Below are 16483 nucleotides of genomic sequence, written 5' to 3' on the forward strand. Positions count from 1 at the left end.
AGCTTAAGCACCACATATATTAACAGCATATTAGGCTACAAAATATGAAAGACTACATTTTTAGTAAATGAAATGTATTGATCTGTTCTGTCCAGGACCTCCACCAGATGCGTGTCAGGCTTATGTCCAAGAGAGCAGTGTGGCCAGTATCCTGGCAATGTATTACACATTGCATACAGCTCGACAAAAGGACCGTGTTGGCTTGATGAGAGTGCTGGGAACACTTGCTAATTGCAAAAATGACAGAGCATTTGAAGATCCATTCCTGCATTCTTTGGTATTAAATGCTTACAGTGTTATCAGAAATCCAAGTTGTTTCTGCAGTATTAAGAAAAATCATTACATTTGACTTTCTGTTGTTTTAAGCTGTTTATACTAAGAGAAGACTGTTTACTTAAACTTGTCAAGGTATATATTATATATTAAACAATGAAAAATCCAGGATGGAATGTAACAATACGAGAGAAGGAAAGTTGCTACTCACCATATAGCAGAGGTGCTGAGTCGCGATAGGCATAATAAAAAGATTGACACAATCATAGCTTTCGGTCATTAAGGCCTTTGTCAGGAGTACACACACACACACACTCACACTCACACACTCACACACTCACGCAAACGCAACTTGCACACACATCTGCAGTCTCAGAGAAGTGGACTGCAGATGTGTGCGCAAGTTGCGCTTGCGTGAGTGTGTGTGTGCATGTGTGTATGTGTGTCTACTGCTGACAAAGGCCTTAATGGCCAAAAGCTATGATTGAGTGAATCTTTTTATTGTGTCTATCGCGACTCAGCACCTCTGCTATATGGAGAGTAGCAACTTTCCTTCTCTCGTATTGTTATATATTATGTATTCTTCTTTACTGTTCATGAGAAGTGTGAGCTACTACTGTCATGCAGGATGGAAACAAGAAAATGTGGGATGTATATATGCAGACTGATGCAATGAATGAGAATTTGTAACAAGGCTGAGATTTGAAACAGGGGCTCCTGCTTGCTAGGCAGATGTATTGACCACAAAGCCATCGTGGCTCAGTGGCTTTGCACAACTGCACTGACTGCGCTAGCACGCTTCCCTCCTCAATCCAAATTCCTGTTCACACTTCAGCTCTTTTGATATATCCCCCCTAAACTCAAACACAATTGCAGAGACTCCGCAATGCCACTGTGCCAGGATGCATAGTGGCCAGTCTGTATGCAAACATAATAGATGTTTGAGACTTGAAAATGTCTCTGGAACCAAATAGTTTCATTTGAAGAAAATATGTGCTAATTTTTATGAAATACAATTTATTCTGTTATTTCATTACTCGATCTGTAAGGGACTGGTAGGCAATATGCATCGCAACAAGAAGACTGCTTCATTTTATCTGGTGATGTGCTAATAAAATACTTGCTGGTGATCCAAATATGTAGTTTATGTTTCAACACAAAAGCTGTTGAGTGGAACTTCACATTCTGACAAAATTTGCTTTATATTTGTGATGTACAGTACAAAAACACAAGCTTCTGACGTCAGATAAAGCTATGGCTGTGCAAAATGAGTGTTTATTGTATGTGTATTTATACCTGTTTGAGCCAGCAGTCACATAGTACATTGTAACGTAAATTTACAATTGTAATCCCCACTGATCATGTAATAAGTGACATTATTGTGCTGTAACTTAATTCCACTCTAACTCACCATTCATGAGAAGATAGAAGATATAATAGGTTATATGTTTGCTACACATCATCTTCCCCATTCATAGTATTTTGATCACATCTGCTTCCTTCAGTTATCACTGTTGCTACCACAACAGTGAGTGAAACTGAGTGCAGTGGCACAGTGATTAAGACTCTGGAGTCACATTTCGAGAGGAGCAAAGTTTGAATGCCAATCTGGTCATCCCAATTTTAAGTTTTCAATGTGTTACCCAAACTGATTTAGGTAAAAACTGGGATGGTTCATTTGACAAAGACAAAGCCACATTACTTTCACATCCGTTACCTCTTTGAGATTATGCTCCATCTTTAATGAACTCTTGTCAGTTGAACTATATTAAGGATTATTAGTACATGGAAAACAGAGATGATATACGGGGGAGTGCTGAAAAATAATGCCTGCTAATTTTTATATGAAAACTCTTAAAGCTTTTTAAATAAAACACATGATATTAACAGTCTACACATCTGCAGCCCTCTGCCACTAGAGGGCTCCAAATTGTAGTGTGTAATATGACACTGTGTAAACTGTATCTATGCCGGCGTGTGAGGAATGATGTGCTGTAATTGAGTTCCGAATTCGAAGAGTTCATCCAAACATGGAGCAGACTCTTCTTCAGTATGGCAGTGTCAAATCACACATGAGTGCTGCAACATGTGTAACAATCCATTGCCTTGGCTTCACTGTTATCGATCATTCTCCATTCAGTCCTAACTTGGCCCCATCCAGTTTTCATCTGTTTCCAAAAGTTAAAGAACACCTTCAACGATTTCACTTTCACAGAGATGAAGTGGTGCAAGCAGAGGTGAGGATGTGGCTTTGTCAGCATAAGTTAAACATTCTACAGTGATGGTAACAATGAACTGGACTCTCGTTGGAAGAAGTGTGTTCACTGCCAGGGTGACTACGTTGAGAACTAAACATGTAGACATGAAGAATAAAGATGTAGAATGTTAATAACATTTGTTTGATTTAAAAAACTTTGAGTTTTCACATGAAAAACTCGCTGAGTTTCCACATGAAAAACTTGGAGGCATTATTTTTTGGCACACCATCCACACTGTGGATGTAGATTGATTCCTGCATACATACCAGCCATTCAGCCATTGATTAGTGTATGAATTAGAGAACAATAAAAATAGCCAAATAGAGAAAAAAAGAGGTGAATAAAACATATTTGGTTTCCTCCATGAAGTCTGTATAAGCAAATACCCCTCCACCTTCCATCAGTATAAAGCCTGCAAGATGGTTAGAATGATACCTGGTTCACTGTCAGCCGCAGATAGTAGAATTTTTCTCGTGGTACCATTGATAACTTGTTTTATGGAATGCTTTGTTGCATTGTTGCAGACATCTATGTGGAAGTGGTTTCTTCCACATAAGAAATGAGTGTCTGAGCTTTCTACGTATATCATAGCAAGTATGTGAACATTTAGTTGCTGTAGAGTGCAGTGGCAATATGGATACACTCCTGACAATGTCATCAACATAATCTTATCCATTTAATAAAATTAGAGGATATAATGGTTTTCATGACTGCCCTGTTAACAAAGAAAGGAGGTCAAGGAGCAAACTGTCAGTTAAGAAACCAGCAAAGCATACTAGGAAAGTTTTGCTATGTGAGGGAGGAAATTTTGATTTTCTCCTACTTTGCCATAGTTGTTGACCAGTTGGTATGTCACAGCTGAAGACAAAGAGACTGGTGAGCAGTTTTGAAGTGCAGTTTTCATAAGAGCATGGTGGATCAGTGCATAAAATGTTTCCCCCCTTTTATAGAAAACTATTTCCCGTAGTGGTTGGTTGGTTGTTTTGGGGAAGGAGACCAGACAGCGAGGTCATCGGTCACATCGGATTAGGGAAGGACAGGGAAGGAAGTCGGCCGTGCCCTTTGAAAGGAACCATCCCGGCATTTGCCTGGAGCGATTTAGGGAAATCACGGAAAACCCAAATCAGGATGGCCGGATGCGGGATTGAACCGTTGTCCTCCCGAATGTGAGTCCAGTGTCTAACCACTGCGCCACCTCGCTCGGTTCCCGTAGTGTATCAAGTGTTTGCAGTGTAACTTCATCCTCGATGACATCTGTGCGAGCCTACCTTCATTGGCTGAAAAAATGTTTGGTTGCAGGAAGAATGGTGTATAAAATTTAATGGGCCAGCAATAAGATGTTTCCCATTGGAAATGTAGCAGAACAGAAGTAGCTGTGGAGAAAAACATAAACAGTTCTTTCTTTTCAAAATGTGTTTGAGTCTTCCTTGGATGTTGTGGGGAGAAGTGTGACATCATGGGGAATTTGTAGGCAAATAAGTGGTGACCAGGAACAGTTGTTTATTAATTTATTCAGCTTGGACAGTCATTCAAAAGAGCCCTCCTCTTGTTTATAGTTTAGTGTTCTCTCATGATATTTCCTCTAATGTCAGCGGGTGAGGCACCACAGCGTGTGGTTGACACATGCTGGTGGGAAGGCGGCTTGCTAATTTTGTGCAGTCAGTATGCTGGGAATGAGTTGACAGAGGTGGCCAAGCAACACACGTTGACCTCTGTGGCGCAATGGGGGCATTGGCAGGTTTTGCGACAGATCGCTGTACTGCACAGAGTCTAACTCTTAACTGATGGCAGGAGCAATGATGGGCTGCTCGGTGAGATGGCAACTAGGGCATGGGCGGGCATGCAATTGAGCCTTGTTTGCAGTGTAGTGATGCTGGGGGCATGTTTACAGTGAAGGCTCCAAAACTGCAGATGATGCAGATTGGGTGCAGTTTCATTGCCCAGCTGGCCAAACCATGATGAGCTGGTTGGGAATGTTTAAATGCCGCGCTCCCAGGGTGGCTGTTGTAATTGGCAGTAGACTGTACTGTACTGTAATAACTTCCTGGAGGCTGCTCTGGACATTGGAATGTGGAAGTCTGATGGCATGGAGGCATCTGCTTCTGCTGATCTCACAGTTCACTGACCAATGCCAACTGGCTGTGGCTGTAGCCTAAGCACAGTTCTGGTCTCTGTCTTCTGCTCCAAGTTCTGCTTTCATTTTATTCCTTTACCGTAATACCACCAGATGCAGCAGGCATCCCATTCCACAAAATCCTTCCAACTTTGCCTATGTGATATACCTATTGGCAGAGGATCAGATTAGACACTGTATTTAGTGGTGTAAGAAATTGCTCAAAACCAAGGCAGTGTATCTTATGATGTGAATGTCATTTTACAGATGCTGATTAAAATACTTATTGCATCCTATTATTTCACTTCAGCATGCATCCATCAAACATTTATTGTGCTAGCCCAGATTATTAGAGCAACTGGCCTCTGATTTTTGAAGGGAAAGTTGACATTTAAACATTCTAATCTCTGGGCCTTGTTTGAATTTCAGTTTATTGGTGTATTTCCCATATCACTAAACATACATACCTCACATTCCTTCCTCTCTTTTCCCTTGTACAGATTCTCATGTTATTAATACACTCATCCCACAACTGTAGAGAGAAGGGTACAAACTTTTGATTAACGCACTTCCGTTTTGGTGTTTTATTGAAAGATGTCACTGATGATTCAGGAGTGATCACATGTGTCCCCTCTTACTCAGGGACAATATAATGACTAGAGAAGGCTGAGAGATGTGATTTTGATACATAGTATTAGTCACTATGTTAATATATTAATATTATACTGATTATGTAATTGTGTGATTCTTGTTAGCAGTATCAATATATGCTTTTAGGTATCTCTGCTTATTCAGCTGGGAGATGAATTTTCAGCAGAAGACTTTTGCACAGTCATCTTTGATGAATTTTTCTTTGCGGGGTTGTCACGAGATAATGTGCCAAAACACCTTTTGAAATTGTTATGGTATATTTATCCAAAACTCCCAGCAAACCGGCTCCAGACTCTTGTCAAAGCTTTGCAGCCAACAAGCCAGGTAAGAAATAAAGATAGCAGTACACACACACACACACACACACACACACACACACACACCACATTGATCCTCTGTTCTCCACTTTTGCAAATGAATAATGTTTCAGGATTAATTGTGAGTGAATTGATTATACGTGACATTTTAATTATTCTTATGTTTTTTCTTACCTTAAATTCTGTCGAAATGACTGGACTCCCCTCTTAAAATACTGTGAACACACTTTTATAGCCTCTAAACTCCAGTGTCCTTGGCAGGATTTAGAATACTGTGCAAATACTGTATCTGTTCCACTACCCCCAACCTGTAGAGTCAAGCAGTACTTCATTGAAGTGGCAGTTACATTGCTGTTGTTAGACCTCTCTATTTTTAGTTTTGTATATTTGTGCAAACTGATAATTATACTGTGTAATATACACCATTATGTACATTTGTCAGATAAAGTGATTACAAGTGTATGTGACACTTTTAAACATTCATCAATTTTGTAAACTTTGCAGCTGCTTTGCACAAAATATTTGATTACATTTCTCTTGTAGCCAAAATACACAGTCAAACTGTAAAATTTTATCCAGGCCCCTTCCTTGAAAGTAACAAATAAAAAATTGTGTGTACATGCCATATTTGCTATTCATGTTTCTTTTTTCATTGTGGTATTGTAGAATGACAGAGAACTGTTTTGTTTCCTATATGAACCTGGAATTTATCTTACAATTACCCTGATAGATTTATGTTTAAAATAGAAATCTTGGAAAATCTGTGGGAAGTATCTCAAAAATCACTGTGACACAGTCACTAATTGTAAGCACTTTACCGAACTGATTATTAAGCAATTTTATTGCAGAAATTGAACATTCTTATTAACTTGTTGGACATTTGATAATGAGTGTTTGCCACCCAAAACTGGTCGTCAGTAAATTTTAATATTGAAGTGAGACTGTATACTGCATTCTGAACATTTGTTGTTGCTCCATGCCACTACAGCAAGTATCATCAAGTTTGAAAGTCAGTCCATTATTCAAACTTAGTGGACTGATCACAGCATTCCTACCTTCAGTTTGTAGTTTTTGTTTACACCTATGGATACCATTTCAGATTGGTAAAAGAAAAAAATAAAGTTATGTAATTAATTTTTTGTGTGTTTGCAAGTACGTGTGTGCAGTCTTGGAACACACTGAAATACCTGGGCCAAAGGACTGTAGCACAAGCAGTTGGTAAAGTGGAGTACTGTGCAGTAAATCATTTCTGCTGGTACTGCTGAAAACCAATTACTGCATTATACTCAGTTTTATCAGTGGGCTATGCCATTTTGGTTTGGCTCTCTAGTGGTGTGCTTCAGTACTGTGGCATGAGGATTTCAGTGTGTACAAAGACTTCAAAACAACATACCTCAAAACAAACAAAAGAATTAATTACATATTATCTGGTGAAATGAAATGGTTACTTGGCTAGGATGGTGGCACTGTTCTGTTTGCTACTGATAATCAGGGAAGAGAGGTAGTAAGAGCATACACTGAAGCACTCTTGGAAGTGGGGCACTGTCACATGCTACATGTCTGAAGCGAGGATGTGGCCAGCATTTTGTCAAAGAGAACCTTAAAAAAGGTTTTTTTCATTTTATTATGAAACACATGTGTTTATTTTTTAATTTTATGTGCATAATTTGCTTTCACGAGGCCTTCATGCAAATACTTTTGGTTTATAAAAAATTACACAAGAACAGCGTGACTTAAGATAGTATAACACATTTCCTCAATTATATAAAAAAGAATATATAAAAGAAATACCCAAATGCACAATTAAATAGTTCTTTATTTGGCATTATGATACCTTCACTCTATTGCCAGATGAATTTAAATTCAAATATAATGCATTGCCGCTTTGCTAATGAAACAGTTTAGTCTTCTAATATTAGGTGCACTGTCACAGAGCAGAAGAATCTTAATGTTTGCATGAATAACTTATTAAGTTAAAGGGGTTCAAATCTCTTTTGGCAATGGTTATCTTTCTCCTATTACAATCTTTTATTTAAATTCGTAACTGATCCAAAAACAAGTCAGAATTCCTTTAGAACTTCTAAGCATCCCAAGTTCCCCAATTCAGTCTGAAATTTTATTGAAGTATCTTTTGTTTAATTAACTTCTTTAAGTGATCAAGAATTTTTTAAAATTATTTCAACAGTCAGTTGTGGTCTCTTAGCACTGATTCATGCTTTGATTCCACCTTGACTTTCCTTATGCAACCTCATAAACTGGTTTGTATTTCTTCATGATACCGTCTTTGGTGGCAATAAACTCCTCTGCAATATATAACACATGTTAAAGTTTACTTACAAATACATTAGAAATGTGACAGTTGGACCCACTATCCCAAGGACATTACGAATAAGATATTTCACAGTAGAACATCGTTCTTGTAGTAAAAAAACTTGAGCCATCTTTATGCACAGTACATAGTACAAAATGTTGTTCGCTAACTGCCTTCCAATATAAATATGACTTTAGTGCTGGGAGTCTCCAAAGACATGTTTTGCTTCCCTTCAGTTCATCTTCAACAGAACTGAAATATGTCAGGAAATAAAGGTATCCAGAAGGAACTGCATGTGGCCTTTAGTAAGGGACCACTTCAGCATTTGCCTAGATCAAAAACGGAAACCAAAGGAAACAAACAACGAAAAAAATTGTCACAAACCACAGAAAACAATTTCCAAGGCGACTGGATTCAAGACACTTTGCCTGCTGAATCCAGAAATTGCTAGCTAAATGCCTCAAAGCACCGAGCTGCCCCAGTTGGTGAAGAATTTGGAAAAAACTGGTTGCTGTGCAGTGTTTTAAAATAAAATACGTCACAATAAAAGATAGACTTCTCATAGTGCATGAATGCTTGCATATTTTAAGATTAAACTGTGCATAGAATTCCTGGCTTCATTTATTATAATGTTATTACAAGAACATAAATATATTTTGGACATTAGGAAGGGGGAGGGGGGGGGGGGGGGACAGGAGAGGGATGCAGGTCACAGATGGCTGTGACGAATTCAAGCACCTCCCGAAAAAAATCTTTCAAAAACAAACTATAGAATGTGCTGTCATCACATACCCCTCACCAACATTTTGTATCAGAACTAGTTTCTTAATTGAGTATTGCCCGGGTGACTAGAGTAGGTGATATTTTGTCATTTGGGCTACTAATGATAGAGTTTTGAGCAAATTTTTTAAAGAAATGCAACCACCACCACTGATTTTAATTGTATGTTATTTGTAATGATATTTGCCGTCCCACTGACATGTGAAATACTGAAATTTCCAACACCATAGTTCTATCAGTCTGTAAATAGTGACTCCAGTGCTAACATTAAACTACTACAGATAGGTAATTAGGGTATTGTAGCAGTATGTACATATTTTGAACCTATCATATTGGTAATGGAAGAGTCATAATTGGTTTTCCTATCCTTTCTTGTTACAACCTTATCTATAATTGGAAACTATTAGTTCTGCACATTGCACAATAACAAAAAACAGGAGCACTTACATTAGATTCAGCTGCAAGTAAGAACTGAACTGATTAACAAAACAACAAATGAGCTCAAATAAGGCCAACAATGTACATTAGTTGATCTTGAATAAAGTCTGGATGGGCAATAGCCAGTAATGCTATTGATATTTCAACAGTTGAAATCTGTCGACAGCTTTGTTGACTATTGATAGTTTGTATCCCTTTTTCATCATATGCCTGAAACTAAAAGTCTCTTTCAGTTGCATTATGTGGCAACTAACTGGCATATAATTTCAGTTAGGTGATACAGAGGGTCCAGACCCATGGACTCACCACCACCACCACCACCACCACCACCTTTGGCTATGTCCTTGAATGAAGGGACAAGAATGGAAAAAGAGGACACTTGGCTGCTCATGACACTTCACTGGCTGTACCTTTAAAATACATTGCCCAGTAAAGTCTCTGTTTTCCACTGGCTCTATCTGTTGATACATTGTCTGCTGTTTCAGTTGTGGGTGACGATGCTGAAACACTGTTTGAATCCATGCCAACTGGTTTTATTATTTCAAAATAATTTTCGTTGACTGTGTTCCACAGCTTTGACAAATCATAAAAATGACACAGTGTAACACCTGAATCTACTGTATAATTTATTTATAATTGTATGACTGGTTATAATCAAAGACCATTTTTCATTGCAAATTTATGTTAGTAGCGGGTGTTACATATACCATAAAACAAATGTCAGAATATAATATTTAGAAATATTATTTTGTTATTTAAAGGCTAATTGTGTGATTGGAACTCCATGCCTTCTACCTCTGCATAACAAAATATTATTTATAAATATTATATTTTGATTTGTTTTGTGATATATGTATATAACATGTGCTAGTATCATAAATTTGTACTTGAAAATGATTTCTAACTGAAACATTTGTTTTGTGATATATGTATATAACATGTGCTAGTATCATAAATTTGTACTTGAAAATGATTTCTAACTGAAACTGGTTGTACAGTTACAAATAAATTATGTAGCAGCTTCACACTGCTTAAGAAAGTGCTAAATGCACTGTGTACTGCATTGAGTAGGGGAATAGTTCGAAGATAATGATTGATTGTATCAGCAAAACATCCGCCCTGTCATAAAGCAGTCTCTGAGGGCCATAACAATCTGGAAATGGACTGACCTGGCCGGAGTCCCCCAATGGAACAACTTTGGGATAAGAACATCAGCTTCACTTCAGACCCCAGCATCCCAACATCATTACCTTCTCTGGTTTTGGCTCTTGAGGAAGAACGGGCTGCCATTCCTCAACAGACATCTGACAAACTGTCATCAGTGACATTCAAGCTATTACAGACACAAAGGGTGGCCACACCCACGATTAATGGCCACTAATATGTGTCTGGATGCTTTTGATCAGGTAGTATATATGTGAGATAGTGTAGAGTAGGAAAGTGAAGGGCAGAGTATGGGTAGCAGTGATTGAGGCTAGATGGGCCTTATTACTTATGAAAAACCAAAACAAGTGTCTTTTATGAATTTTGTGATTGTTTGATGCTCAGCTTTTTTTGGAAAAAATCATCTTTATTTTAGCTGCTTAACACAGTAAACACAGAAAAATCAAGAATATTAACATCCTTCATTGTCTTTCCTTGTCATTTTGGTTTCTTCTGCTCTTCTCTGTATTATTATTATTTTAATAATGAAGAAATGTATACTAAATTCAGATGTAGTGTTAATGTAAATCATATTTTTCCTTTCTTACAGCACAATGAAACAGTGCATCAACTGTATGAATCTCTCCAAAAGAAAATTGGCAGCCAGCAGGAACCACCACCACTTCCTGTGAACATGGACCCATTTGATTCACCATTGATGAATGTTCCTACACCAGCACCATTATAGAATGTTAATCCTGCCAATAGTTAATGTAAATACATGCTATTGTCAGTCTTTTGTTATTTTTTGTGATACAAATAAAGCATATAAGTTAATGTGTGCTGAATTTTTTTCTGGTAGGGTGGAGATGGAGAGGGAGAGAGAAAGACGATGTCCTCTTCACTTTGTGACGTTTGCCTCCTTTATTTCATCATTGATAGCCGTCAGTGTTGATGAACTGCATTGTTATACTGGCTGAAAAATAGGGGGTGGAAGTTCAACAATGACTACTGTAAATGATATAGCCGACAGTTGCACAGTTCTTTACTTTCACTGTTCATAACTCCCAATATAACACAATTATATGGCCAGTTCACTGTTGGTAAATATTGGAAAGCCTCATTAACAGGTTGCAGGCAACATCAGCATACTGCTACAATAGTTTGCTGTTGAATATCTGTAAGCAGTAAAAGCCTGACCCCACAGTTTAAAGTTCTTGCAGAATAATATGGTATGTGTGACACTATTTTTCAAATAAATTAAACAGACATTGTCATTGATTGTTCTAATACACGGCCTATTTGTGTTATACTTATTCCACTGTTAAGTTGATGCATTGTTATTAATCTAACCAATAAATACGAGGGCAGTTCAATAAGTAATGCAACACACTTTTTTTCTGAAACAGGGGTTGTTTTATTCAGCATTGAAATACACCAGGTTATTCCCCAATCTTTTAGCTACACAACACTATTTTTCAATGTAATCTCCATTCAATGCTACGGCCTTACGCCACCTTGAAATGAGGGCCTGTATGCCTGCACGGTACCATTCCACTGGTCGATGTCGGAGCCAACGTCGTACTGCATCAATAACTTCATCATCCGCGTAGTGCCTCCCACGGATTGCGTCCTTCATTGGGCCAAACATATGGAAATCCGACGGTGCGAGATCGGGGCTGTAGGGTGCATGAGGAAGAACAGTCCACTGAAGTTTTGTGAGCTCCTCTCGGGTGCGAAGACTTGTGTGTGGCCTTGCGTTGTCATGAAGAAGGAGAAGTTCGTTCAGATTTTTGTGCCTACGAACACGCTGAAGTCGTTTCTTCAATTTCTGAAGAGTAGCACAATACACTTCAGAGTTGATCGTTTGACCATGGGGAAGGACATCGAACAGAATAACCCCTTCAGCGTCCCAGAAGACTGTAACCATGACTTTACCGGATGAGGGTATGGCTTTAAACTTTTTCTTGGTAGGGGAGTGGGTGTGGCGCCACTCCATTGATTGCCGTTTTGTTTCAGGTTCGAAGTGATGAACCCATGTTTCATCGCCTGTAACAATCTTTGACAAGAAATTGTCACCCTCAGCCACATGACGAGCAAGCAATTCCGCACAGATGGTTCTCCTTTGCTCTTTATGGTGTTCGGTTAGACAACGAGGGACCCAGTGGGAACAAACCTTTGAATATCCCAACTGGTGAACAATTGTGACAGCACTACCAACAGAGATGTCAAGTTGAGCACTGAGTTGTTTGATGGTGATCCGTCGATCATCTCGAACGAGTGTGTTCGCATGCTCCGCCATTGCAGGAGTCACAGCTGTGCACGGCCGGCCTGCACGCGGGAGATCAGACAGTCTTGCTTGACCTTGCGGCGATGATGACACACGCTTTGCCCAACGACTCACCGTGCTTTTGTCCACTGCCAGATCACCGTAGACATTCTGCAAGCGCCTATGAATATCTGAGATGCCCTGGTTTTCCACCAAAAGAAACTCGATCACTGCCCGTTGTTTGCAACGCACATCCGTTACAGACGCCATTTTAACAGCTCCGTACAGCGCTGCCACCTGTCGGAAGTCAATGAAACTACACGAGATGAAGCGGGAATGTTTGAAAATATTCCACAAGAAATTTCCAGTTTTTTCAACCAAAATTGGCCGAGAAAAAAAATGTGTTGCATTACTTATTGAACTGCCCTCGTATTAACTGTCTGAAAATCGGCTGTGGACTGACTATCTTGGGACCATAAATTGATCCTTTATATATCCTCACAATGATAGGCACTGAAAGTATACATTGTTTGATGTTTAAGTTACAGAAATTACAGTTAAAACATAACTCATTCAATTAAATGAATACATCGAAAAATTCCTCCTTTGTAAGCGTTCCATCTACCACAAAGATTAGGCCGCATCATTTGTTTAAATAATGAAATTAACAGATATAGTTATACAAACAATACTTCTGACACATCTGGTAATTATTTTTGAATTAATTAAGGGCTGGCTTTGCTAATATGTTTTGGAATAAAGCCACATAAATACTTTAAGAATCCGAGCTGTTCTTCTTTCAAATGTTTATAATTAGTACAGAATTTATATTTGTTTATAAGTCAACAATAGAATCTAAGTTACAGAACAATTACTGATTTCACCCTATAATGATCTGTAGTAACAGATATTAACTAGTAATGGTAAAAAAAAATTAGGAAATTAATTAGATACACAAAACTAAACACAAAATTAGACCTGGTGCTATATTCCTTAAGACTGAGGGCCAGCCTTTCTCTTTTATGGAAATGCAGATTATACTCATGCACGTTAATGGTTATTAGGCAAAAATGAAAATAAAATGAATTTAAGGAGGCAGATGGCAAAACAAGAGAGGAAGTAAAGAGATCCCAGCTTGCTTCATCACAACTTTTTCTTCAAGCTTCATCACTTGCATAGTCCCGCCCATGTCCGTCGTTGGGAGAAATTGGAAGCCAACATGCAAATAGTTTAATTCCTTTAGCACAGTCATCACTTCTTTGTTGAACCTTGTAACTTTTAAAGTATTGCACAGAGGCCAACACAATAATTTCCACTACCATATAAAATGAATTAAGCAGTCATAGCTCTGCATGTCAGGCACAAAATAATATACACCATCCATCTAAAAAGATCCGAGACTGATTTTATTCTTTTTGTAGAAATGAAGTCAGTACAGTAACTATTGTGGCAGCTTGAATTATCAACTGTAAGGAACACATGTACATTCAGCTAGTCAGTTGTGAGTATGATGTGTGGGAATTGCGTCTCATGTCTCAAATTGCAATGGAGTAACATGTCTAAATAAACTGTTCAGTACATTGTCTAGAATGTTTTGAAGAAGAGAAAAGTCTGTGCAGTTTTCCCTATATACCTTGACTACCGAACAAAGACTAAGGTGCTTGCACACCTGCCACGACTTGACTGAAATGCAAAATGTAGGCAGTTTTATTCAGGGAAAAAATTAGTAGAAGTCACAAGACTATGAACTTACTGCAAAAATTCACATTAAGGATCAATATTTTGGTGACATAACAGACATTCGCGACAATGTGACATCCAAGTTGAACAAAATCTTAAAGAAGGACTTTTCTGACAGTTTTATAAGGGCATACTGACATTCTGTGTTTTTTACTCAAATGACAGGGAGAAATATGTAGAACACATGAGGTATTAAGACCACCATATTAACTTTCCACTATTTTTTTTTACTGATCCAGTCTCAAAAATGGCCCAGTCACCTCTATTGTATTCTGCCCACTTGTCTAATATATGGTGGCTAGGAAGCTGTTTTCTCGGATTGCTGGACAACAATTCAAGCAAATCGTATTGATGGACTTTATTACAGTAAGTTAAATTGACAATACTTAACTTAGCATATTCACAAACGTGTGTCACAAGCAAATGGCGACATGCAAAGAATCGATGTCCTTCGGTATATACAATTTCATTGCAAGCAAAACAATACAGTTCATAAGTCAGTGCTGTAGCATTTGTATGACAGCTCGTCTTCCATTCCGGCTGCAGCTAGTTGGTGTGATGCTTATATTCTAATGGTGTAGAGGCCGCTTCTGTCTTGGTGTCGTCCTAGAGAGGGTTCATCTACGTACTATTGGCTGCAGTCGTCTCATATGTTTCCATAGCTGCATAACCTCTGCACAGGATTCAAAAACATTTTTGTCATAAACTTCTTTAGTTACGAAAATAAGTGGCAGTCAAAAGTTGCCAAGTCTGGTGAAAATAGTGGATATTCCAACACTCTGTGTGTAAAGTGACAGCAGCTTTATAGGTCAATGTCCAACTAATCCATCACTTATCATGCATACAGATTTCTTATACAGGGCGTCCAGCAAAGCAGTCCCCAATGTCAAAATTAAGATCAATAGACAAGTGCAACAATAGAAGAAATAGTTTGAAACGTTGTTAATAGCTGGCACTGCTTGCTGTGCAGCTCGTTCAGTCACTGCGTGATTAAACTTGATCTCTGCAAGCAGTGTTTGCAGTCTTTTTGAAACGTCCACCACTCACAGTATGGAGGTGGTGCAAATCAACAATGAAATATGCCGTCAGGTCCTGAAGCTTCTCAATGGGAATGGATTCAGATAACACACAGATCACCAATTCAAGCTCACCTAGCATGGTGGGATGGTTCCAGTAGACAGTGTCTTTCAATGTTCCCAATAAAAAGTAGTCACAAGGAGTCAGATAGGGCAAGTGTGGAGTCCAATCCATCCCTGTGCCAATGAATTTGCAATAATCTAATGCGTTGTCTCTATCTCCGAAACATTCATCAAGAAAGGAAAACACCTGTTCAGTGCAACGTGGTCTGGCTTCATCTTGCATGAACCACTTGGTGCTTTGTTGATTCACCAACGCTAGCTGTGTGGTGACAAATTGTTCCAGAATTGCAATGTAACATTCACTAGTGATCTTTCTTACGTGAAAACGGGGCAAATAAAGCCTCTGCTATGTATCACAACCCAAACAATAACATTGGGAAAATACAATGGTTTTACTTCGTACAACAGGTATTTTTGGAACCCCAGAGTTGCCAGTTCTGTTTACTGATGACTCCTTTCAGGTGGAAATGTGTGTCATCTGTGAACCAGATGCAGCCAACATCAAATCCTTCCTTATCAGTCAATGTGTGAGTCTGGTTCGCACAGCTCGTACAGGTATGGTCTGGCAGCTTTGGATTTTGAATGGTCACAATATTTTCTGCATGCTGAAACACTTCAGACCTCTCTCTGGTTCAATTCTTCAGACAGATTTCCTTGGATTTTGCTAGATAATTCCAGAAACCTTGGTGACATTTCGACGAATAACTACAGTTTGCCTGGGGGCCAGTATTCCCTGCTTTATCATCAGCCACACTTACTTTCTGTCAGTACTTCATGAAGAGCTTGTGAATTGTTTTCACATTGGGTCCTTTTGGAACATTAAATCGTATTTGAAAACTGGGCCTTATTGCTATAAGGATTTTGTTCTAACCTATTTGATTCCAATACCAGAAAAACGCATTGTACAATGGAATACATGATTTTAACTTCTTCCTCAGGTATGCTATTATCCTCTCACATTTCAACAGTGGAAATGATTGTTCGTGCGTGCAGCACACAACTGCAATTACAGTGCCATCTGCTAGCCATTTTTCAAATTATTTCGAAACTT

At 38.6% G+C, this 16483-nt stretch overlaps 1 protein-coding gene across 1 annotated transcript in view; it reads left to right on the plus strand.

Moving 5' to 3' along the window:
* Window positions 1-11121, plus strand: part of LOC124598662 (negative elongation factor B) — a 136201-nt gene extending 125080 nt beyond the window's left edge. Inside the window, exons 10-12 of the mRNA XM_047136017.1 lie at window positions 96-277; window positions 5422-5619; window positions 10895-11121. Coding sequence (XP_046991973.1) covers window positions 96-277; window positions 5422-5619; window positions 10895-11032 — 518 coding nt within the window. The 3' untranslated portion in view covers window positions 11033-11121. The remainder of the gene's footprint in view (window positions 1-95; window positions 278-5421; window positions 5620-10894) is intronic.
* Window positions 11122-16483: the final 5362 nt, after the last annotated feature.

Source organism: Schistocerca americana, chromosome 1 (genome assembly GCF_021461395.2).
Source record: "Schistocerca americana isolate TAMUIC-IGC-003095 chromosome 1, iqSchAmer2.1, whole genome shotgun sequence".
In the NCBI taxonomy this organism is placed as follows: Eukaryota; Metazoa; Arthropoda; class Insecta; order Orthoptera; family Acrididae; genus Schistocerca; species Schistocerca americana.